Source organism: Lolium perenne, chromosome 3 (assembly GCF_019359855.2).
Source record: "Lolium perenne isolate Kyuss_39 chromosome 3, Kyuss_2.0, whole genome shotgun sequence".
Classification (NCBI taxonomy): Eukaryota; Viridiplantae; Streptophyta; class Magnoliopsida; order Poales; family Poaceae; genus Lolium; species Lolium perenne.
The window spans coordinates 43,368,846-43,391,846 of NC_067246.2; the positions used below are offsets into that span (position 1 = coordinate 43,368,846).

General features: G+C 43.4%; 3 protein-coding genes across 3 annotated transcripts; 2 read left to right on the forward strand and 1 right to left on the reverse strand.

Annotated features, from left to right (window-relative positions):
• The first annotated feature begins 7,514 nt into the window (after positions 1-7,514).
• On the forward strand, positions 7,515-8,509 carry LOC127341443 (uncharacterized). The gene is made up of 2 exons (XM_051367297.1): positions 7,515-7,874; positions 8,135-8,509. Exons 1-2 carry the CDS (start codon positions 7,643-7,645, stop codon positions 8,287-8,289), a joined length of 387 nt encoding a protein of 128 aa, XP_051223257.1. The 5' UTR covers positions 7,515-7,642; the 3' UTR covers positions 8,290-8,509.
• A 2,462-nt stretch (positions 8,510-10,971) lies between these two features.
• Positions 10,972-17,047, reverse strand: LOC127341442 (uncharacterized). The gene is made up of 9 exons (XM_051367295.2): positions 16,779-17,047; positions 16,146-16,309; positions 14,432-14,505; positions 13,682-13,762; positions 13,388-13,480; positions 12,602-12,721; positions 12,292-12,363; positions 11,984-12,061; positions 10,972-11,280 (listed from the first exon to the last, which is right to left on the reverse strand). The coding sequence occupies exons 2-9, from the start codon at positions 16,258-16,260 to the stop codon at positions 11,089-11,091; spliced, it is 825 nt and encodes a 274-aa protein (XP_051223255.1). The 5' UTR covers positions 16,261-16,309; positions 16,779-17,047; the 3' UTR covers positions 10,972-11,088.
• Positions 17,048-18,762: 1,715 nt separating this feature from the next.
• On the forward strand, positions 18,763-20,999 carry LOC127341441 (probable 3-beta-hydroxysteroid-Delta(8),Delta(7)-isomerase). The gene is made up of 4 exons (XM_051367294.2): positions 18,763-19,102; positions 19,183-19,329; positions 19,419-19,527; positions 20,572-20,999. The coding sequence occupies exons 1-4, from the start codon at positions 18,967-18,969 to the stop codon at positions 20,828-20,830; spliced, it is 651 nt and encodes a 216-aa protein (XP_051223254.1). The 5' UTR covers positions 18,763-18,966; the 3' UTR covers positions 20,831-20,999.
• The last annotated feature ends 2,002 nt before the right edge of the window (positions 21,000-23,001 follow it).

Below are 23,001 nucleotides of genomic sequence, written 5' to 3' on the forward strand. Positions count from 1 at the left end.
GCTCCGTTAGTGAGCACATGCTCGCCATGACCGGGCATGCAAAGAAACTCAGTGACTTGAGAATAGTGATTCCTAACAGACTGGGGATTAATTGTGTCCTTCAATCACGGCCACCTAGTTACAAGAACTTTGTGATGAACTACAATATGCAAAACATGAACAAAGAGTTACATGAACTCTTCGCCATGCTGAAATCTGCTGAGATTGAGATAAAGAAAGAGCACCAAGTGTTGATGGTCAACAAGACCACCATTTTCAAGAAACAGGGCAAGTCTAAAGGCAAATTCAAGAAGGGTGGCAAGAAAGCTGCCACGCCTCCTGTGAAACCTAAGACTGGTCCTAAGCCTGATGCTGAGTGTTATTACAACAAGGAGAAGGGACACTGGAAGCGTAATTGCTCCAAGTATTTGGCTGATCTGAAGAGCGGCCTTGTCAAGAAGAAGAAAGGTATATCTGATATACATGTTATAGATGTTTATCTTACTGGTTCTCGTACTAGTACCTGGGTATTTGATACTGGTTCGGTTGCTCATATTTGTAACTCGAAACAGGAACTACGGAATAAATGAAGACTATTGAAGGATGAAGTGACGATGCGCGTTGGAAATGGATCCAAGGTCAATGTGATCGCTGTCGGCACACTCCCTCTACATGCATCTACCTTCGGGATAAGTTTTAAACCTCAATAATTGTTATTTTGTACCAGCGTTGAGCATGAACATTATATCTGGATCTTGTTTAATGCAAGACAGTTATTCATTCAAGTCTGAGAATAATGGTTGTTCTATTTTTATGAATAATATCTTTTTTGGTCAAGCACCTGAGAAGAATGGTTTATTTCTATTAGATCTCGATAGTAGTGATACACATGTTCATAACATTGATGCTAAGTGAATTAAATTGAATGATAATTCTACTTATATGTGGCACTGTTGTCTTGGTCATATTGGAGTGAAACGCATGAAGAAACTCCATACCGATGGATTACTTGAATCACTTGACTTTGAGTCACTTGACAGATGCGAAGCATGTCTAATGGGAAAAATGACTAAGACTCCATTCTCTGGTATTATGGAGCGAGCTACAGACTTATTGGAAATCATACATACCGATGTGTGCGGACCAATAAGTGTAGCCTCGCGCGGTGGTTATCGTTATGTTCTAACCTTCACAGATGATCTGAGTAGATATGGGTATATCTATTTCATGAAACATAAATCCGAAACTTTCGAGAAGTTTAAGGAATTCCAAAGTGAAGTAGAAAATCAACGTAACAAGAAGATTAAATTTCTACGATCTGATCGCGGAGGTGAATATCTGAGTTATGAGTTTAGCATGCATTTGAAGAAATGCGGAATACTTTCACAATTGACACCGCCGGGAACACCACAACGAAACGGTGTGTCCGAACGTCGTAATCAAACTCTCTTAGATATGGTTCGTTTTATGATGTCTCTTACTGATTTGCCGTTATCATTTTGGAGTTATGCATTAGAGACAGCTGCATTCACTTTAAATAGGGCACCATCTAAATCCGTTGAAACGACACCGTATGAATTATGGTTTAATAAGAAACCTAAGCTGTCGTTCCTTAAAGTTTGGGGTTGCGAAGCCTATGTAAAAAAGTTACAACCGGACAAGCTAGAACCCAAAGCAGAGAAATGCGTCTTCATAGGATACCCTGAGGAAACTATAGGGTACACTTTGTATCACAGATCCGAAGGCAAAATCTTTGTTGCTAAGAACGTAACCTTTCTTGAGAAAGAATTTCTCACTAAAGAAGTGACTGGAAGAAAAGTAGAACTCGACGAGATTACTGAATCTTATCTCATTGATCAGAGTAGCACAGTACCGGAAGTTGTTCCAATACCTCCTGCACCGGTAACAGGGGAAGCTAATGATAATGATCATCAAACTTCGAACGAGATAACTACTGAACCTCGCCGACAAGGGAACGTGCCACTCCTGATTGGTATGATCCTTGTCTAAATGTCATGATTGTGGACAACAATGATGAAGACCCTGCGACGTATGAAGAAGCGATGATGAGCCCAGATTCCAACAAATGGCAAGAAGCCATGAAATCCGAAATGGGATCCATGTATGATAACAAAGTGTGGACTTTGGTAGACTTACCTGATAGCCGCAAGCAGGCTGTCGAGAATAAATGGATCTTCAAAAGAAAAACAGATGCTGATAGAAATATTACTGTCTATAAAGCTCGACTTGTCGCAAAGGGTTTCCGACAAATTCAAGGTGTTGACTACGATGAGACTTTCTCACCTGTAGCGAAGCTAAAGTCTGTAAGGATTTTGTTAGCAATAGCTGCATTTTTCGATTATGAGATTTGGCAGATGGATGTCAAAACGGCGTTCCTTAATGGAGACATTGAGGAAGAGTTGTACATGGTACAACCCAATGGTTTTGTCGATCCTAAAAATGCTGACAAGGTGTGCAAACTTCAGCGTTCAATTTATGGACTGAAGCAAGCATCCAGAAGTTGGAACCGACGCTTTGATAAGGTGATCAAAGACTTCGGGTTTATACAGTGTCATGGAGAGGCCTGTATTTACAAGAAAGTGAGTGGGAGCTCTGTAGCATTCCTGATATTATATGTAGATGACATATTATTGATTGAGAATGGTATAGAACTATTAAGCAGTGTAAAAGGTTATTTGATGAAAGACCTTGCTGAAGCATCGTACATTTTAGGCATCAAGATTTATAGAGATAGATCAAGACGCTTAATAGGGCTTTCACAGAGTACATACCTGGACAAGATTCTAAAGAAGTTTAGAATGGACGAAAGTAAGAAAGGGTTCTTACCTATGTTACCAGGTAAGGTCTTGAGTAAGACTCAAGGTCCGGCTACGACAGAAGAAAGAGAATGGATGAATCAGATCCCCTATGCCTCGGCAGTAGGCTCTATCATGTATGTCATGCTATGTACTAGACCGGATATAGCACATGCTGTTAGTTTGACTAGCAGATATCAAAGTGATCCAGGAATGGAACACTGGACAGCGGTCAAGAATATCTTGAAGTACTTGAAAAGAACTAAGGATATGTTTCTTTGTTATGGAGGTGACCAAGAGCTCGTTGTAACCAGTTACACCGATGCAAGTTGGAACACTGATCCTGATGACTCTAATTCTCAGTCTGGGTACGTGTTTATATTGAATGGTGCTGCAGTAAGCTGGTCAAGCTCGAAGCAGTGCACGGTGGCGAAGTCTTCAACAGAATTGGAGTACATAGCGGCTTCAGAGGCTTCATCAGAAGCGGTATGGATGAAGAGGTTCATAGTTGAGCTCGGTGTGGTTCCTAGTGCATTGGAACCACTAGTCATTTATTGTGACAACATGGGTGCCATCGCCAATGCACAAGAACCAAGGTCACACAAGAGGCTGAAGCATATCAAGCTGCGTTATCATTCGATTCGCGAGTACATCGAAGATGGAGAAGTAAAGATTTGCAAAGTACACACTGATCTGAATGTAGCAGATCCGTTGACTAAAGCTCTCCCTAGGGCAAAGCATGACCAACAACAGAATGCCATGGGTGTTAGGTACCTTACAATGTAATCTAGATTATTGACTCTAGTGCAAGTGGGAGACTGTTGGAGATATGCCCAAGAGGCAATAATAAAAGTGGTTATTATATATCTTTATGTTTATGATAAATGTTTATATACCATGCTATAATTGTATTAACCGAAACATTGATACATGTGTGTTATGTAAACAACAATGAGTCCCTAGTAAGCCTCTTGTATAACTAGCTTGTTGATTAATAGATGATAATAGTTTCATGATCATGAACATTGGATGTTATTAGTAAAGAAGGTTATGTCATTATGTGAATGATGTAATGGACACACCCAATTAAGCGTAGCATAAGATCACGTCATTAAGTTATTTGCTATAAGCTTCCGATACATAGTTACCTAGTCCTTTCGACCATGAGATCATGTAAATCACTTATACCGGAAAGGTACTTTGATTACATCAAACGCCACTGCGTAAATGAGTGGTTATAAAGGTGAGATTAAGTATCCGGAAAGTATGAGTTGAGGCATATGGATCAACAGTGGAATTTGTCCATCCCGATGACGGATAGATATACTCTGGGCCCTCTCGGTGGAATGTCGTCTAAATAGCTTGCAAGCATATGAATGGTTCATAAGATACCACATACCACGGTACGAGTAAAGAGTACTTGTCAGGAGACGAGGTTGAACAAGGTATAGAGATACCGATGATCAAACCTCGGACAAGTAAAATATCGCGTGACAAAGGGAATCGGTATCGTATGTGAATGGTTCATTTGATCACTAAGTCATCGTTGAATATGTGGGAGCCATTATGGATCTCCAGATCCCGCTATTGGTTATTGGTCGGAGAGAGGTCTCAACCATGTCTACATAGTTTGCGAACCGTAGGGTGACACACTTAAGGTTTGATGTCGTATTAGTAGATATTGAATATGGAATGGAGTTCGAAGTTTTATTCGGAGTCTCGAATGGGATCCAAGACATCACGAGGAGTTCCGGAATGGTCCGGAGAATAAGATTCATATATAGGAAGTCATTTTATAAGTTTGAAAATGATCCGGTGCATTTATGGAAGGTTCTAGAAGGTTCTAGAAAAGTCCGGAAGAAATCACTATGGAAGGCGGAGTCCCGGAGGGACTCCACCTAGCATGGCCGGCCAACCCTAGGGGGTGGAGTCCCAGGTGGACTCCACCAAGGGTGGCCGGCCACCCCCCCCCCCCCCCTCATGGAAGGGTGGGAATCCCACCTCAAGTGGGGATCCCACCTTGGGTAGGTTTCCCTACACATGGAAGGTTTTGGGTTTGGGTCTTATTCGAAGATTTGTAGTCCAACACTTGGGGGTTCCACCTATATAATGAGGAGCAAGGGGAGGGGGCCGGACACCAAAAAGCCATAGCTTGGCCGCACCCCATAGTGGCCGGCCACCCCTCTCCTCAAACCCTAGCCGCCCCTCCTCCTCCACCTCTCCCGCATACACTTAGCGAAGCTCCGCCGGAGATCTCCATCAACACCGCCACCACGCCGTTGTGCTGCCGGGTTTCAAGGAGGATCTACTACTTCCGCTGCCCGCTGGAATGGGGAGAAGGACGTCGTCTTCATCAACACCGAACGTGTGACCGAGTACGGAGGTGCTGCCCGATTGTGGCACCGTCAAGATCTTCTACGCGCTTTTGAAAGCGGCAAGTGATCATCTTCTGCAACAACGAGATCTAATCTCGTAGGCTTTGGAAATCTTCAAGGGTTAGTCTCGTTCATCCCCTCGTTGCTACCGTCTTCTAGATTGCATCTTGGCTTGGATTGCGTTCTCGCGATAGGAATTTTTTTGTTTTCTATGCTACGAATCCCTACAAGCTCCACCTACGGGCAACCCCTGTAAATATACTTGTGATCATATACTAGATTGCTAGCAGCACGTAGGGTTCCTCCGCCGAGGGGACCCAAAGCTGGGTATATCGTGTGCCCAATCTCGCTCCCGGAATTTCCATCGTCGCTCTTTCTCGAAACCCCAGTCTACAATACGCAGGCATTGGCGAGGTGATCCCTCGTCAATTGGCGCCGTCTGTGGGAATTACAATATTACAGTAAATTCATGGGTTCACTTGTCTATTCTCTCTTTAAAGTTGTAGTGGATAATAGCAATTCATCAATGAGATAATAAAAAATATAACTTCAATATGTCTAAGATACACATTCATATGGGCACCATGTCCTAACATAGAGATGATGCAACACATCTCTCTTATGCTCCACAAGAAAGAGAAAACTCCATGCAATGCTGTATTAAGAATTAACATGGCATAGCCATAAGTATTTTGACATGATTTTTGAATATCAAATATGCTACCTTGACCAAACAAGATCATCACTTTTGTCACGTGACGAACATAGTACACGCATTCACTTTATCCCTAGTGAGATAGCAAAAAAAAGGCAAAGCCATAATAGATCATGAATTTTGTTGTCACTATTCAATCACTAAAATCATACTACTCTATCTAATAGACATATCTCCCTACACATGCTCTTACATACAAGTTGTATCATAACCAATACTTAAGAATGAGGTACATAATATGCATCTATCAATACATCTTACACAAAGTAGATTCAAATCTCATAGCACAATATCATAGAATTAAGATCCACCATATAGGAATTACATATATGACCATAAGCATTATAGCGGCTCATATGGTACTAAGATCTATGAAAAACATGAGAGAAATAGATCAAGCTACTGCTACAAACCCGTAGTCCAGAGGTGTACTACTCCCCCTTGATCATAGTGTTGATGAGGAGATGTTGGAGAAGGTGGAGATCCCTCCGACGGCGGCTACGGCGGAGTTTCCCCGTCCAATCTTCGCGGCTGCAGCCTCCATTTTCGTGTTTCTGTGTTTATGCGGCGCTCTCCTCTAGAGAACCCTCAGGGATCATATATAGAGGTTTTTAGGTCAAAAGAAGCCAGTTCACGAAAGAATCAAGTAAATCGGACGATCGACTGCGAAAAGAGGGTGGGTGGCTCCCACCTGCTGGGTGTGCCACCTCATCTCTTTTGTTTGCTATGCATTTCATATGAAACAATCCATTCCGTACATAAGATTTTCATGTGTCTCATTGCCAGTTGTCACAACTATATAACATTGAGGGTTCCACATATTGCAATCTTGGCGATTCGCCCCAGATACTCGTTGGCTGCCTGGTTTAACTGACCGGTTTTGTTGATTCGCCAGTGTCATCCTTCCTAAAACCTAAGTCCATCATCATGGCATTGACGAAGTTAACCCTTTTGTCAACGAGGACGACATCGAGGAGGACCCGGAGCTCACGGCGATGGACGCGTAGTTCATGGCCGACGCGCTGTGGAGGAGGAGGACGACGATGACTGGAGCGGGCCTGACTCGTAGGAGAAGGCCACAACGTAGAGGGCCATCCTCGCGTCTTTCGAGACGTTGAAGAAAGCTGGGGATGATGCCATCAAGACGCTGCAGCAGTGGCTCCTAGAGGACGCGGCGGCCCACCGCGCTCTGGCAGCCGCACAACGGAAGGAGCGGCGGGCGACGGCGGAGAAGTGGAAGAGGGAGGGATGCAATGACAGGGCGGGGCCCGTCAAGCGCTTCGAGGGATGGCAAGTAGGCTAGGGCGACCACGTAGCCGTCTTTCATTCAAACTTGTAAGATATAATTAAATTTGAATGAAAAACTTTATATTTAGTATTATTACAATATTTTGGGGTCTTGTTTTGGAGAACACGGTTAGAGATAGACGTGTCCTAAAAGCGGCAGCACGTAACGGTGGTCACTAAAAGTTTAATCTGACCCGCTTAATCCAGACACGGTTTGTAATACGCGGCTATGTTTGTTTTTTCTCAGCCAAGAGATCTCAATGGCAACACTTTACTGGTCCCACTTCTATGGGACCGACCATCTCTCTATACTATTTCGGTTCCCATCGACTGCCATCTTGTTCCTTCCCCAAATTCTAAAATTGGACTGCGAATTGGAAGCACAAGGCCACCGCTCCATCTGCTGCCCTGCCCTTTGGTTGGATTTCGAGTACCAGCTCTTCGCTTACGCGGTTGCGCCGGCGCTGCTCATGGCCGCGCCGCTCGCGCGTATGCCGCTGCTCCAGGCACCCAGGCGGGATTGCCCCACCTCCCGGACCCCCCCGCGCCGCCACCTCCGGCCGTCGGTGTCCTTCACCGCCGCGGCCGTCCCAGGAGGCGTGACCGGGCCGGTGCTCCGCACGTGCAAGAATTGCAAGAAGCAGTACGACCCGGCGGCAAATCACCCATCATCGTGCCGCCACCACACGGCCCACTTTGGAGGTCAGAAATCTTTAATTCTCTCTTACAGCTACCTGCTCATCTTCACACCCACTAGTCAGTCAGTGGTGAGTAATGCGTCTATGAAACATGCCCTGTCTAGCACTTCTTTTACAAATCCTGTGATGTGTCAAGTCTGATTACTCTGTACACTGAATTCGCCACTAGCTCTTACCATTTTGATTAGAAACGCGTACCAGTCTAGTTCTTTTAGTATTGTTCTTTCATAAAACTAAGTTGCTGCTTCTTTTTTGTAATTCCAGGAGAAACAAAGAGAAAATTCGAAAGCGTCCATGCCGGTGGGACCATGGATACTCCGGGTGCAGGCAAAGTGCTCCAGTACTGGCATTGTTGTGGGTCGGAAAATCCATTTGATGTTGGTTGTACTGCTGCTCCTCACTCTTCATACGATGATTGAATACCAGGCTCTTATGTGTCCACTGGGCTCTTGCCATTCTGCTATTGTTTTACATGAATAGTTTTCCACATATTGCTTATTTTGCATTTATGTCTGAAAATGGCAGGAGCGGCCAACATGATTTCCTTTCTAGCTTCTTATATTATGTTTATTTGAATGTTCTATCTATGAATGAGTCTGTCTACTTTTCTAAGAAACTAATATACTGTTTATTACCTGACATTCTTTTTACTTGAAATCGAATGTTCTCTTGGTAAATCTATATTCATCATCCTGTTTTTTTTTGTAGGACATGCTTGCTTGAAGCATTGCTATATATGAAAAAAAATAACAGTAGTTGGAAACTTGTACCACTAAGGCTTACCAAGAAAATTATCATCTGAAGCATTGTTTCAGTGACATATATGCCCGGCAGTATTAACTGTACACATTGACAATGCCAGTTGGCGCAGCAACACTTAGGTTGGTAACAGGCTTGCCATTTGTATGGTATGCCTTCTCCTGAGAGAAACATTTACATGGTTACCACGATCTACAATTCTAGTGTAGTCATACCTACCATCACTTGGTTTTCCAAGTCCACTGCATTGTAAACACGCATGAAATGGAAATCGGCTCAAAGAACCCCTCACTCGTGCAACAAGCTCCAGGCTCGTGGTTCTCACCTCCTTTTCCCTCACTTCCTTGACTCTCATGTTTTTGTTTTCCTCCGATACTTTATGTGGCCTGAACTTTAAAAGCATATGTGATTCTGAATCCATATCACACTTGTTTAGGTCCTAGGACATGGGTATATATAAGACTTTGAACATCTCTAGTCTTTGTTAGCTCTTACGAAACAAAACATATTGCCAGCATGGGAGATGTGTTGAGCAGGGCATTCATTAAGTGTTTATCATGTCATTTTCATTGTGTGAGCGGGCGGCAAAATAATGTGATAATTTACTTGGATGTTAGGTTCTGATCTATCACCAAAAATAAACTGAAGGGAAATGTATCGTCTCGTTAGATGAAACTCGCATCAAAGGAATGGGGAGAAGTTCTTAGATGAGTCAGTGGTTCAGAACAAATAGCATTATCATGAATGATCCAAAGTAACCAACTTTCGCTCATACCGACCATCACTTGACTAGTAAGAAAAAAAAGCAGAGTTGTCCAAGTCCATTGCATTATAAGCACCCGTGAAATGGAAATCGGGACTTTCCCCCAACCCCTCTCTCTGCTCGCTACAGTAGCCAGAGCCTCTTCCACGAGATCTGGGACGATCCCGAGCCCTTCCGGCAGCGATGCCGGCCGGAGGTGGCGGAGGTGAGGTGCCAGAGGTAGTTCTCTAGGATATGAGTAGATTTACGGTGGTTTGCCGGTTAGTATAGGAGTAGAAGCTCTGGTTCGTGGCCAGATCCAGAGCGGGCCGAGTTCTGGCAGTGTCTCTCTGCTCCGGCGGCCGGAGTCCAGGGACCCCCTCCTCGACTGATCTCAACAATAAGGCCTGTGTCATCTCCTTCGAACTTTTCTTGATGCCTCTTCTTCCGCTCCTGGCCGGCCTTGGTGGTGAGGGGGTGTGGTCGGAGTTGGCGTCAACGGCTTGATTTGGAGGTGGCAAGGGCGGAGTGTCTCTCTGATGCTCTGGTGCAGCACCAGGTGGCCCGTCGTCGGCGACCTCTCTGCAGATCCATGGTGGATCTTGTCTGGAGTTCGTCGGCGGCCATGCTCTTCGATAAGGCATCTAGGAGTCGTCTGCTGGCGAGAAGATGGCCTCCTTGTCTCCTTGGCCGGCCATGGTGGCGGGGGAGGTGGACGCGGAGGTGAGCTGCTTGATTTCTTTCGGCCTGACCGGCCGTGGAGGCGAGGGGACGGGAAGTGTCATGCAGCTGGGCTTCTCTCTTCTGCTGATGGCGCAGTACTGGTTGCGGCTGCCACTCTCTCTCGCTTGCTCAAGCCTTCATGGTGATGGCTGGCTTGCGGGGTTTGTTTGATGGCGGAGGCGACTTCGTCTTGGAGCTCTTCTCCGATGATTTTTGACGTTGGACTGAATGGCAGTAGGGCCGCCGCTCCGCCGCTGCTCTGCTCTGCCCAACGGTGTTCTTCTGTGCTTCGTCAGGGTCCTCTTTGTATAATCTTGGCCCCTATGTAATTTGTGTATCTTTTAGGGTCTCTTTGTACTCTAGTATTAATAGCAGTCTGTCGGGTTTCCACCCGACTGAATTTCAAAAAAAAAAAAAGGAAATCGGCTCAGCTCAGCTAAGTTTTGAACTCATTTTCAAGATCAGCATGCTATAGCAACGAAAACTAGTATAGTATTTACCTGGGTTCTGAAATATAAGCCTTTTTAGGAAGCTAATAAATCAGCTTACCAAAAAGACTTACATTTAGGAACGGGGGCAGTAGAAAATATTGGAGGTGATACATAAAATTGGGAATTATTAATTGTGAATGATTGTTTCCTATACAAAATCCACATCAATTCTGGATAAATTGCCATGTTCTTATTTGTGATCTTAGATCTGCTCCTACAAAAGGTAGCAGTCTTAACATCATCAGGGCAAAGAGGATCCTTATGTGCACGCACACCAACTTCAGCTCCTTAATTTCAAACTTAGGCACATTAACCAGATCAAGAATACCTCTGACAGAAAAAGAAAAAAAGAATGCATGAACCAATAAGATAGCTCCAAGTACTCCTGACGCCAAAAGAAGCCAAAATCGCCATAACATAAAACATAATCAGAAGCACAGAAGCTGGGTAGTACCCAGCAAGGAAGATAAACTAAGATTAATTGATCCAAAACTGTTTGATTGTCAATCTGTTGATACACGAGCAAGTAAGCCGGTGGGTGTCTGAACCGTCTTTATGTGACCAGACCCGATAAGATCGCGGAGGTGGAACCGCACGTCTAGAGGCGATGACCTCAACCTCGTCTTCTCCAGTGAAGACACTAGCATCTCCTTGTACTTCCGACGGTTCAGTAATGAAAGAACTTCCTTCCTCCCCTGCTCACCATAACCACATATGTCAGTCTTTTTGACAGAGAAATTGCAACTGTAAAAAGTCAGTTCGTAGCCATCTAGAAGAATACGGGAAAGCCAGGCCGAGAGGAAACAAACTAGCATTCATGAAGTACATCGTGTGCGGTTCCGAAGTATATACATGAATTGAACCTGTTTATATAATATGAAGCGGCCAAGTACTCCATCTTAGTGGGTATTAAGGAAGAAAAGATGCATGTGCAGCAATCAAGAACAATATAATATAATTCATTGCAATCTAGAAAGGATGTGACATACACGGAAAAATATCATATGAACAAACCCTTTGGCCGCTACAAAAGAGCCACAAAGTAGGCACCGGAAGAGCACTGTCTACTGCTCAGATGGATGCTATGGCAGCAAGATAACAACTTATGGCCCCATTTGCACAACTTATTCAGGTCTGAGGACACAAGTGTCCAATTTTTAAGTTCATGACTTCATGGACCAAGTTGTACCCAACTTGCCGGTATAGGGACCTCCACTGCAATTTAATCTAATAACAGTCCTTGGGATTCATGATAGCCTGTCAATCACTAAAGCGGAGGCTAAATTATTTCACTCGCAGATAAGCTTTGAATTCATTATCAATTTTTTAAGGCCATCTTTCGTTTAACTGGCACCGCGAAATTAGAACCAAGGAAGAGAAAAGTCAAGAAGTGCAAACCTGGGATAGGCCTTTCAAGATTGGACCAATACTTGGAATAGAAAACCAGTACATGTTTGGATCTATTAGCTGGCGCGTCTGCAGAAAACCAATATGGGACAAACAGTAAGCATGATTGGTCAAAAACATGTTTTCTTCACGTAATCAAATTAGATGTGCTTATTACTTGGTTGCTAAACATGACAAAAAAATATTGGAGACATAGTATTCTTTCAGTTTAACATAACTTTCTTCAGTTCAACATTCTAAAGTAAGACAAAAACAGCGATGATAATGATCCCATGGAAAGTAATAAAAATATTACTTACTAGGAGGCCAGCATTCATCAACACTGTGATATGTTTATCTTTTGCATCACCCCCACATGATAACAGTGAACACTGCAACAACAAGCAGAATGCATGAAAAGTTCTATAGAGCAGCACCATGTCTTGGTTTATTACTAGGTATAGTTTAAGAAACAATATTCCAAAACAAAGTGTCAGCTCAAAATCTCCATGATAGATCATCGCAAAGCCTCAGGGAAGTTAAAGCTTGATAATGCGCTATTCTACAGAAAAAGGTCAAGAAAGAATTCTGCACAGGACTAACACTTATCAGTAATTGGTTGAAACTTACCAGCTCTAGGTGATTTACGCTAACATCCAATTTCGAATGCAGAACATATTTCTCAAACCACTCAAACACTTCACTACCATCTTGTTTTTTACCCGTTGACCTCCTGATAGCAAACTCCATCTGCATACGTGGAACAGATCCATTAGAATTTGTAGTAGAAAAAGGCAAAGTTAATGCGATGAACAATCATATTAGGACTAAACTAAACTTCAGTATGAACAGGAGATTAGGTACATAATGACTGTTTTTTTATGTAACGAGATGAGATCCCCCCCCCCCCCCCCCCCTAGAACCCCGAAGAGAAAAGGAAAAGGACATGAAAGATATCTTTTTAGTTAGGCAAGAGATAGAGTTAGGAAAATAAGAATATGGTTTATTCGGCAAGTAAGAGTTCGAAATTAAGGTTCTGAAAAGCAAAATCTTGCTATACACACTACAAAGAGAATGTTCACATCTTTCACTAATTAATGAAGAAATGCTCTCTAGGGTATTGTTGACATGTCTATGACGATAAATTTGCAGTCTGATTACTGTGCACTTTGTTGGTTACACAAGGGTAGATGGGATATGGGCATATGGCTATCCAGCTTGGTACGGATGGGCTTGAATGAGGTGTTGTATGCATGGTTGGGTGGATGGGATGTGCAAATTCTGTGCTTGCCTTGTGGGAGAAGTATCACAAAAGACTAATTAACTAAATTATAGTATATACTTCTTAACTGCCTTTACATTAACATCATCCAGATCTAGTGAACCTACTTAATGCAAAACCAGGACAACACATACCTGTCTTAGATAATCATCCATGAACATGATAGCATGGTCATCCTGACCAGTACTGAGTTTGAATACTCGGAGTACTCTGTCTTTCTTCAGTGACTGCAAAAGGAAGTATTTCTATGTTCAAATTTCATCACAACCAAGGAAAAACTATCTCTGATGCAGTTGGAGATTAATACACACTAGTGAATGATAATGACTTGAAGAGTTTAATATGAGAATCACTAGAAAACAATCCAAAGGTAACATCTACAACTCTGTTTCCCCATAAAGAGTTATTGCATAAGTTCAAAAGAAAACCTCCAAATCTCTATCAACTTGAGTCCTGTCCTTCACGCTGCTATACAATTGCGATTGCAAAATGAATGGCTGTGTCACAACCTACAAGAACATACAAAAAAGATGAATTTTGTTCAGAAACGGTACTGAATCAGCATTAGAAAAGGAAATAACCACAGAAGAAGCACAATGGAGTTTATATAACCATCCTTACTATATTAAAACATGCTCTTTTTTACATTACATGGAATATTTATTCGGTTTGCGTATCTTTCCATTAAGAGGAGGTGCTAACATAAATACAGGAGTTCAGCGGTGGCCATTAAGCAAAGCGCGCACCACAGCCCCCAAGTACATGTTGCACATACACTCAAAAATAACACTTATGGAACACAAAACAAAATAAGCCTATCCGCATGGCGGCTCTTGTAGCCAGTGATGGTAAGCCTGACCCGTGGCTCCACCTCTGCCTTAATTTGTTGGCCATTGTCTGAAGGTCCTGGCTCTCCCTGGAATACCTGGTTGTTCCTTTCTCTCAATAGATCAAATTTGCAGAATAACTATGGAGGCAGGTATTTTCGGTGATATCTTGGCAGTGATTTCCGCCTAGACAACCATCAAATTAGCATAGTCATTTTCTGATGGGATCCTGGAAACGTGAGCTGCCTATCTTTAAAATATTTGGCACAGTGCAGCAAACTGAAACATGATACTTTTGTTCTCCAAGTTCAGACAAGATTGAAAATAATGATAATGAGGGGATGCCAATACCTTCTCTAGCTTTGGGAATTGTGCGCGCATCAATTGTAGAGCTATCAACGTATCAGTGAATATAAGGTTGTCCTCTGCGTCATCAAAATTGTTAGATCCTGATCCTGACTTGTTACCAGCTTAAGATGTACAACAATATTGTCATTGAATTCAATGTTTTTCACATACAATATGTAGCAACTTCTAGGTCACTAATGTCTTTGATGGTGACAGTCTAATGTAACAGCTAGAAGTGGTCTAAAATAGGAAATAAGTTATGTTCTAGGCCACTAAACTTACTTTGAGGTTGTCAGCTAGGCACCCACTCTCCTAGCTTAGCTATTTTGGTACTAACCATGAACTCTCCAATGTCCTAAGCATCGCTATCCAAGGTCTCTAATCGTGTTCCCAATTTTGCAGCAACATGAATAATCTAGTTAGTCCTTTTGTTAGTTCCTCTCCATGAAAAATCTTATTCCAGTACCACCCCAGACAAAAAAATTATTGTTTCATTTACTTTACGCGATCATGTGTACTTGAGCAAAAATAAAGAGTGTTAAAAATGGTTGTGCGTATGTAGCTATATGTTTACTTTTGTTCTCAACAAATCTTGGTAAAACCAAGGTTCGGGAATGCGGAAAAAAGCGGTCACTTAAGCGCGATGAAGCGTGAAGCATAGGGGTACCGCATCGATTAGGGCCAAAGCGGCTAATTAAGCGCTAGGCACGATTAATCATTACGCTTTTAAAAAAATCATGATTATGCACGCAAGAGCGTTGAAAAAGCAATCCCGAAGCGTTATATGCGGTAACTTTTGGGCCCATGGGAAATTGTCGGGACACGGTAACTTTTGGCGCGAGCGCGGGGTTTAGCGCGCCCAATCTTGTGATATTCCTTTTTCCTAGTATGATTTCTGAATTCTGATCGGTGATACACCTACTATGATTTCTGAATTTATATTGTGAACTTGTGGTGTATTGATCTGATTTTCTGAATTCTGTGATATACCTAATATGATATCCTGAATTCTGAATCGTTATGCTGGACTAAAAGTCTAAAACTGAAAGTATGAATAATTGATCTCTGATTGTATGATACGATCTACTGTGTAGTTGTGTTGTTGTGTATTGGTTGTGTTGTTGTGTATTGATCTGATTCGGTAAGCTATCTTTATTCCACTGTTCTGTTCAAATAATACTTGTTCTTTGGCCTGAAATTCCTGATTTTCGCTAGTTTTTGTTCCTGCCGTTGACTAAGTCAAGAACGCTTTAGCACCGCTTAAGCACGCACTAAATGCATAAGCTCTAAGCGGAAGGCCACCGCATCGATTACGCTTTCCGCTTTCCTGAACCTTGGGTAAAACAAATGAAGTCTCACTTGACTTGTTGCAGCTGGCCAATTCTGCCATGTAATAGCTGCTTATGAAACCAATTTTCTGGACATATATAACTGAATGGAACAACTACAATAGACATCCTATTAATTTTACCAGGCTCACATGCTGAAAAGGAAGAGAAAGAGAAAACGTAGGGTAATTACATGCATAATTACACTGACTCATCTATCTGATGCAACCTGCTGGTGGTGATATGCAGTGACTCATTTGATTTAATCTTGACCTAAATGCGGAAACTAAGAGAACGATGGCCTATTTGACACACCTGAGCAAGTTTAGTGACCTGGAGTTTAATTACTCTAACAGAGGGGAATAACTTAGACATAGAAAGTAACGAACCAAGGCTTGTGCTGTTTTTGGTTCTGCCTGGTGAACTACTGGCATTGTCATTAGGAGAGCATGCTCGCTTCCTTTTCCCATGAGATGATGAATATGATGGTGATGGTTCCGCCATTACACTTTGTTGATTATATGCTCCGCTTTAAGATGACTGGGACAAATGCCTGTTTCAATGAGGAGTCGAATTAGCTATTTTGCATCAGTAGCATGGAGCTTCCTTCCACAATTCACACTGTAAATTCAGTGCAAAAGCATGGCACATCAGAAAACCGATAGGATAGATGACTTGAATTAATAGTTCAAACACGTTCGCAGTCAAAGGATGATCCAACAAATCTTGAAAGAGCTGGACATGGATAAATAAACCAAAAATATGTAAATGGTTTAGAAACTGCGGTATGAATGGTACTCCAAACTTGGAATAACTTGAAAGTTTACCAGTAAATGGAAGTTACTACAAAAATACAACATGAGGGTGGTCAATGTTGGCTAGAGAAGTAGAGATACCACAAGCTCCCCTGCAACTTAGGAATCTATTCTAATTTCTAAATTGGCAACTTTCTAAGAGGGAAACAATCATCTGGCTACTCCAGGAACGAGCACTGATTGATGGGCAGGGGGCGGATGAATAACCTGGGAGAAAGGAAACGGGCTCAACCGGAGGGCCTCTGCCTGGTCTGCCGTGCCGGCGGCGACGCGGACCTACAGGACGGATGACGGGACTAGTTCGCCGCCCGAGGTGATTGCGGACTACCGGAGTTGCGACGGTGGCTACGCACGGCGACCTCCTTATCTCCTCGATCTCTCCAGCCGGGCGTGGCCGTCACCGCGCAACAACCTACACGGGCCGGCGGCGGCGATGGGAATTTGTCTCGTCAAGAACAGCTGAGAGGGTAATACCCTCAAAAAAAAAGCTGAGAGGGTAATCGTAATTTGCCTACTAGACTGGGACCACCTGTCAACAACATATCTCACTATTATTATTTTCGAAACACAGTACACGTAGACACTTACAGATCCACACACTCACCCTATAAACTCATACATACACATCCTTTTTTTTTGAAATCTCATACATACACATCCTAACTCTATGAACACCACCTAAAAAATATATATATTTCTAATCCAAGATACAATACCTGGCTTTCTGAAATTTATTTCATCCCCAATCTAATCCGGACAGAAGTACAGCCGTCTTCAATTAACTTTGCAAATAAACTTAAACACGGTCTTGGATTTTCTTAAGATCAAGAACTGAGATGCTGCTCACCTATCTTTTGTCTTTGTCAAAATTAATGGCTCCTTTGATTCATAAGATAGGAAAAGTATAGGAATAGAAAAAATATTAGATTATGATGTCATGTCTAGTTGATTCATATAGAAACACGTTTCCTTTAGTTATGTCAAAGAAAATTTTCCATGAGGTATGGCCTCATGAGTCCGCCATGTCTCACCGCTTAAACATCATCAAGATATCATGCAACACGTTTCATGGCTTCTATGAGAAGGTGAAGAACCGCGCCGAGAGCAGCAATATGATGGTATACATTGCTTGCTCTTCATGAATTTGCTAGATGCTCGACGCCCTCACCATGTACAAGCATCAAAATGGTGACAAAGACTTACCCTTCATGCATTGCTTCACGAAGCTCAAGGATTACAAGAAGTGGGACACCGTCCGCCTCACTCTCAATGACAAGAACCGCGTCGGAGAAGATGGACTGGTCGCAGCCATCTCCGCCTTCGTCAGGCACCCCATTGGCAACAAGAAAGCCAAGACCGAGAAGAATGCGGCACCAACATTGGCCGGCATCGATGCCTCCATCAAGAAGATGGTGTCCTCCTTCTCCATCGAAAACAATGAGGTGGTGAATAGGGACGCCACCATGTGGAAGGCAATGTTGGAGAAGCAAGATGTGAAGATTGGGCTGGAGAGGGAGAAGGTTGAGGTGGCCAAGATGGAATCTCAAGCCGACGTCATGAAAGCCATGAATGAAGCGACACGACTATCATTAGCCAAGATAACTCAAGAATCCAAGATCTTAATGGTGGATATGGCGACCATGGATCCATTGGCGAGGTTGTGGCACAAGATATACCGCGAGCGCATCGGCAAGGAGGTGATGGCGGCGCAAGTTGCGGCGGCGTCCATGGCAGCATCGTCACCATCGGCACACATGCATGCGTCGGCGTACATGCGGACAACATATCGACGAGCATGCCTCCGTCGGGTCCACTGACAAGGTGTCGCGGGTGATCACCGATGAGGAGGATGTCGTCGAGGTCCAGCCGCCATTGACGCCCTTCCAGTGATCATTTGGCCTTCAAGCACAAACCGTTATTTTGGCAGCTGGACTATGATGAATTACGATAATTTGGTGGCCGGATGTTGGGTTAGACTCGTATTCAAAAATCTTAAATTCGAATTGGTGTGGGGAAGGCTTCCCCCAACGAAGGAAGGTGTGCCGACGTTCCTCGTACACACCAATGCCGGCGCTGCTGTCACATATTTGATGCTCTTAGTGATACGATCACATGCCGGCTCCAATACACACCAATTCGTTGGCATGAGTCCATGACCGATCGATGGTGATCGCTAAGTTCATAGAAAAAAGACAGCGATTTCCCGTATCGCAGATTTCCGAGTAGTTTAATCAGATGATCCCAACATGCCCCATGCGGGTACCATGCCTCTGCATCTGTACTCTGGATTACAAAACTCGTCCGCTGCCAGGCACGACGACGATCCGATCCATACTGTCCAGTTTGACTACTGACTTCCAGCTCCAGCTCCAAGATCGATCCGGCGGCCGCGACAATGGGAGCGCACCCTTACTTGCCGGCGGGCCTGGACCTCCCGGGCTACGTGCCGCTGCGCCTGTCGCAGCTCGAGATCGTCGGGCCCTACCTCGGCGCCTCCCTCTTCGTCCTCGCCGCCGTCTGGCTCCTCTCCGGTAGGTAACCGAGACCAAGTTCCTTTCTTTTATCAGACCTTTTCCGTCTCGACTCCCAAGATCTCATTTTCGGTTCGCAGGGAGGTGCGGCAGGCTGTCCAAGGCCGACCGGCTGCTCATGTGCTGGTGGGCGTTCACCGGCCTCACCCACCTGCTCATCGAGGGGCCCTTCGTCTTCACCCCAGATTTCTTCACCAAGAGCAACCCCAATTTCTTCGACGAAGTCTGTAAGTCGAAGCCCATTTTTCAGTTCCCGCGTCACTCTTTTCAGTATTCCTAGTTAGTTAAGCTCTAAGTGCTCTATTGTGTTGTGCAGGGAAGGAGTACAGCAAGGGTGACTCCAGGTACGTCGCCAGGGACACCGCCACCGTCACCGTCGAAGCAATCACCGTTGTGCTAGAAGGGCCCGCATCGCTGCTCGCAGTGTACGTCTTCAGACTTGCTCTGTTTCTTTAACTGTATTGTTCCTGATCACATCTTCAGACTTGCTCTGTTCTTTAACTGTATTATCCATGTTCCTTGGTTGATACGCCGCAGCAGCTTGCTCTGTTTCGCATGCTGTAGTAATGTATATACTGCATATTCTGACTTTGTGGGTCATGTTACTGTAAAAAAAAAAAACCAGTTAGCTTGTTTAGTGATGAAGATCAATTTAAACACGGTTCTACAATGGGGTTAAGGACTAGAGCCTCACTCAGATTTCATGCTTCATAATTAACCCCTTTGTTTCGCTAACATGTGAGGCCATGATCTCCAAGACACAGCAGAGCATCGTCATCTGAATTGACACTCGTTGAAGTTCATAATTTGACGGAGTTATATCATTTGAAGTTCACATGCTTTGATATGACATGCTACTGATAGATGCTTCAAGAGAGTATATTGTGTGTCCTCCTGTATCAACTTTAGTGTTGTACTTGCATGATATAAGGGGCTCGAAACATAGTGCAATGCCCCGCAAATTACAGAGTTGATGAATAATCTATTTTGATGCTCTTCCTTTTGGACCAACTTTGCTGGCCCTGAATTAAACTTAGCATCATGATTACTTGAATAATGTACTGAATGTAGACAGGCTTTGAAGGTTGAAGAAATAACTCATTTTAGCAGAAAATGGGTATGCTTACTGCCAAGCCCTTTAAAAAATATATGGATGTAACCTGTAAGCACCATCAACATAGTATTGCTATTAACTTTTACGAAATATTAATAAATTTATAATTATACAGATTACTATGCTTTGCAGACAGTAGCTATGGTTGAATTAACATGCAGTTTAAATGTTTGAGCAAACAATTTAGTACCTTTTATGATTTTGGTTTGGCCCCAATTAAACCAACGCCAATATCAAGACAAGGCAGTATTACTAGTTTTTGATATACTTATTATGTAATTTCATCCAACACTGTTCTAATGTTGAGGATATATATTAGCTTTTATTTTATCTTACCAAATCTTGTTTGTTGCAGCTATGCTATTGCATCACGGAAGTCATACAGCTATATCCTCCAATTTACTGTTTGTCTGGGTCAGCTCTATGGATGCATTGTCTACTTCGCTACGGCCTACTTGGATGGCTTCAACTTTTGGGCCAGTCCATTCTACTTCTGGGCATATTTCATCGGCGCAAACAGTTCATGGGTTGTGATACCATTACTGATCGCCAGAAGGAGCTGGAAGAAGATCTGCGTAGCGATTCATCAAGCTGAGAAGGTGAAGACTAAGTAGCAATGCCTGCAATAGACAGGGTTTGACTGCAACCAAGACCCACTGCAACCTTTTTTTCACTAAGATGTGAGGCCCTGATCTCCATGTCAGAGCAACCTTGGACCTTCCAAATAAGAAAGCTCGTAATTTGATCTATATAAATGAGAACCCGCAGAAGATCTATGCGTCATTATATTAAGCTTTCAAAATCACATATATAAGAGGGGACCCACCACTTGATCACTTAGAATTAGCCTACAACGTTTGGGTACACAACACCCTACTCTACCTCTCGAATAAGCCGACGTCTACAACTTACCCAAGCTAACCACTCGCTGTCAATGATTTCTAGGAAGATATGAGCAGGTTCCTCATCGCGGTGAAAACCCTAGCATTGCATTCCATCCAAAGCGATCTGGTGACTAGCAGGATGAGGGAGTTGAAAGTACTGCAATCTTTGGCACGAAGGCGCTGTCTCGAGAAAGGTCCACCACTCACCAAGTACACTGTCGCCTGCAGGGAAAGGATATCTCAGCCGTGGCACTGCAACACTAAACCAGATAACTCTCGCGAAGCGGCACTGTAGTAGAAGATGGTTCAAACAATCATCCTCTATGACGCAAAAAGGGCAGGTCACATGACATGGCAGGCCATGCCGAGCCATGCGATCTGCTAACCAGCATCTTCCCCGGAGAGCCGACGAGGCAAAGGAGTTCCATAGCTGAGGTGCTTCAGGAAGGACCAAAGATCTACTTGCCCACAAAGAAGTCATGTTAGGCCGTGTGACTAGAGAAAATACCATGGTCGTCCACTTCCACCGGAAGATGTCCTCGCCGAGGCCATAAACCATGGTGCCCACAGCCTCCTAGAGCTTTAGGAACTGAACCGTGGCATCAACAGAGAGCATTCCAAGTGATGTTGCTCACCCATGCGTTACCGATTAGGCTTTCTTGTATAGAAAGGCTCTGAATCAGGCGAGGCCTGACCATGGACAATCGCCAGCGTGATGCAGCTAGCCGAAGATGCTTTTTTTTTCGAGAGCACGATCACCTTATCTTTATAGGAGGTTGAAATACAATTACAAGATGTCCAAAGACCATTTGAAAGCAAATGGCTTGGACGAGACATCAACACACCCACTCACCCCTCCTACACGCATCCTCTAGGTTTACTCTCTCGCATCCATCCTTCTCCCTCCAAAGAACACTTCCCATATCCAGAACACCTCCCTGATGCGATTGGCGAGTTGTTGAATGTTGCACTGGTTCCTCGTGTTGCCAAATACCCTCGCATTCCCCGATCGGCGAGTTGTTGAATGTTGCACTGGTTACTCGTGTTGCCAAACACCCTTGCATTCCTCTGTTTCCATAGCATCCGCAAGTGGTATTGTCCTCGTGTATTAATCCTAGTATTGTGTTTACATGATAGGAGGCAGCTATGATAACCGTAATGCCCACAATTTACGGAGTTCATGAATATATGGAGGCTGTTTTCATGGGTTTCATTACCGGTACTTTTGCTAGCCCTAGAATAAACAAGCATCATGATGATTTTAGTACTTCACTGAACCTCGACAGATTATGAAAATAACGAATTCTAACAGAAACCGGGTGTGCTTACTCCGAGGTGTGCTTTAAAAAAATCATGCGTATAATCCAATGAGCTCCATCAACTTAGTGTTGATATTTTTTTTAAACACTAATATATGTATGATTCCAGAGATTGATGTTTTTCGGCAGTAGTTATCTTTTAATAAACCTACACTAGATGCTTTGATGGTTGCATGAATAAACAAACAATTCAGTACCTTTTATGTTCTTAGTTTGTCCCAAAGTATACTGATTTGACCACAATGCATAGCAACTTAGGAAGAGAAGCAAGTAAGACCATTTCTAGCGAACTTACATTTTGATTTGCAAAAATTATAAGGCTATTTTTTTGCAAATGGGAGATGGATTCCAGCCTCTGCATCAAAAAGATGCATACAAACTCTTTTATTAATTTATTCAACAAATGTTTGATAAAATTATACATTAAAAAAATCTGAAGCCACCACGCAACACCCAATGAGTGAAGATCACATCAAGAGGGCCTTATACCCTGAAAAATCAATGAAAGCCTCAATCAACTAGGAACCAGGAATATCACATACCCCGAGACACCCTCTAAGCAAAACGGGAGCGCTCAACCGG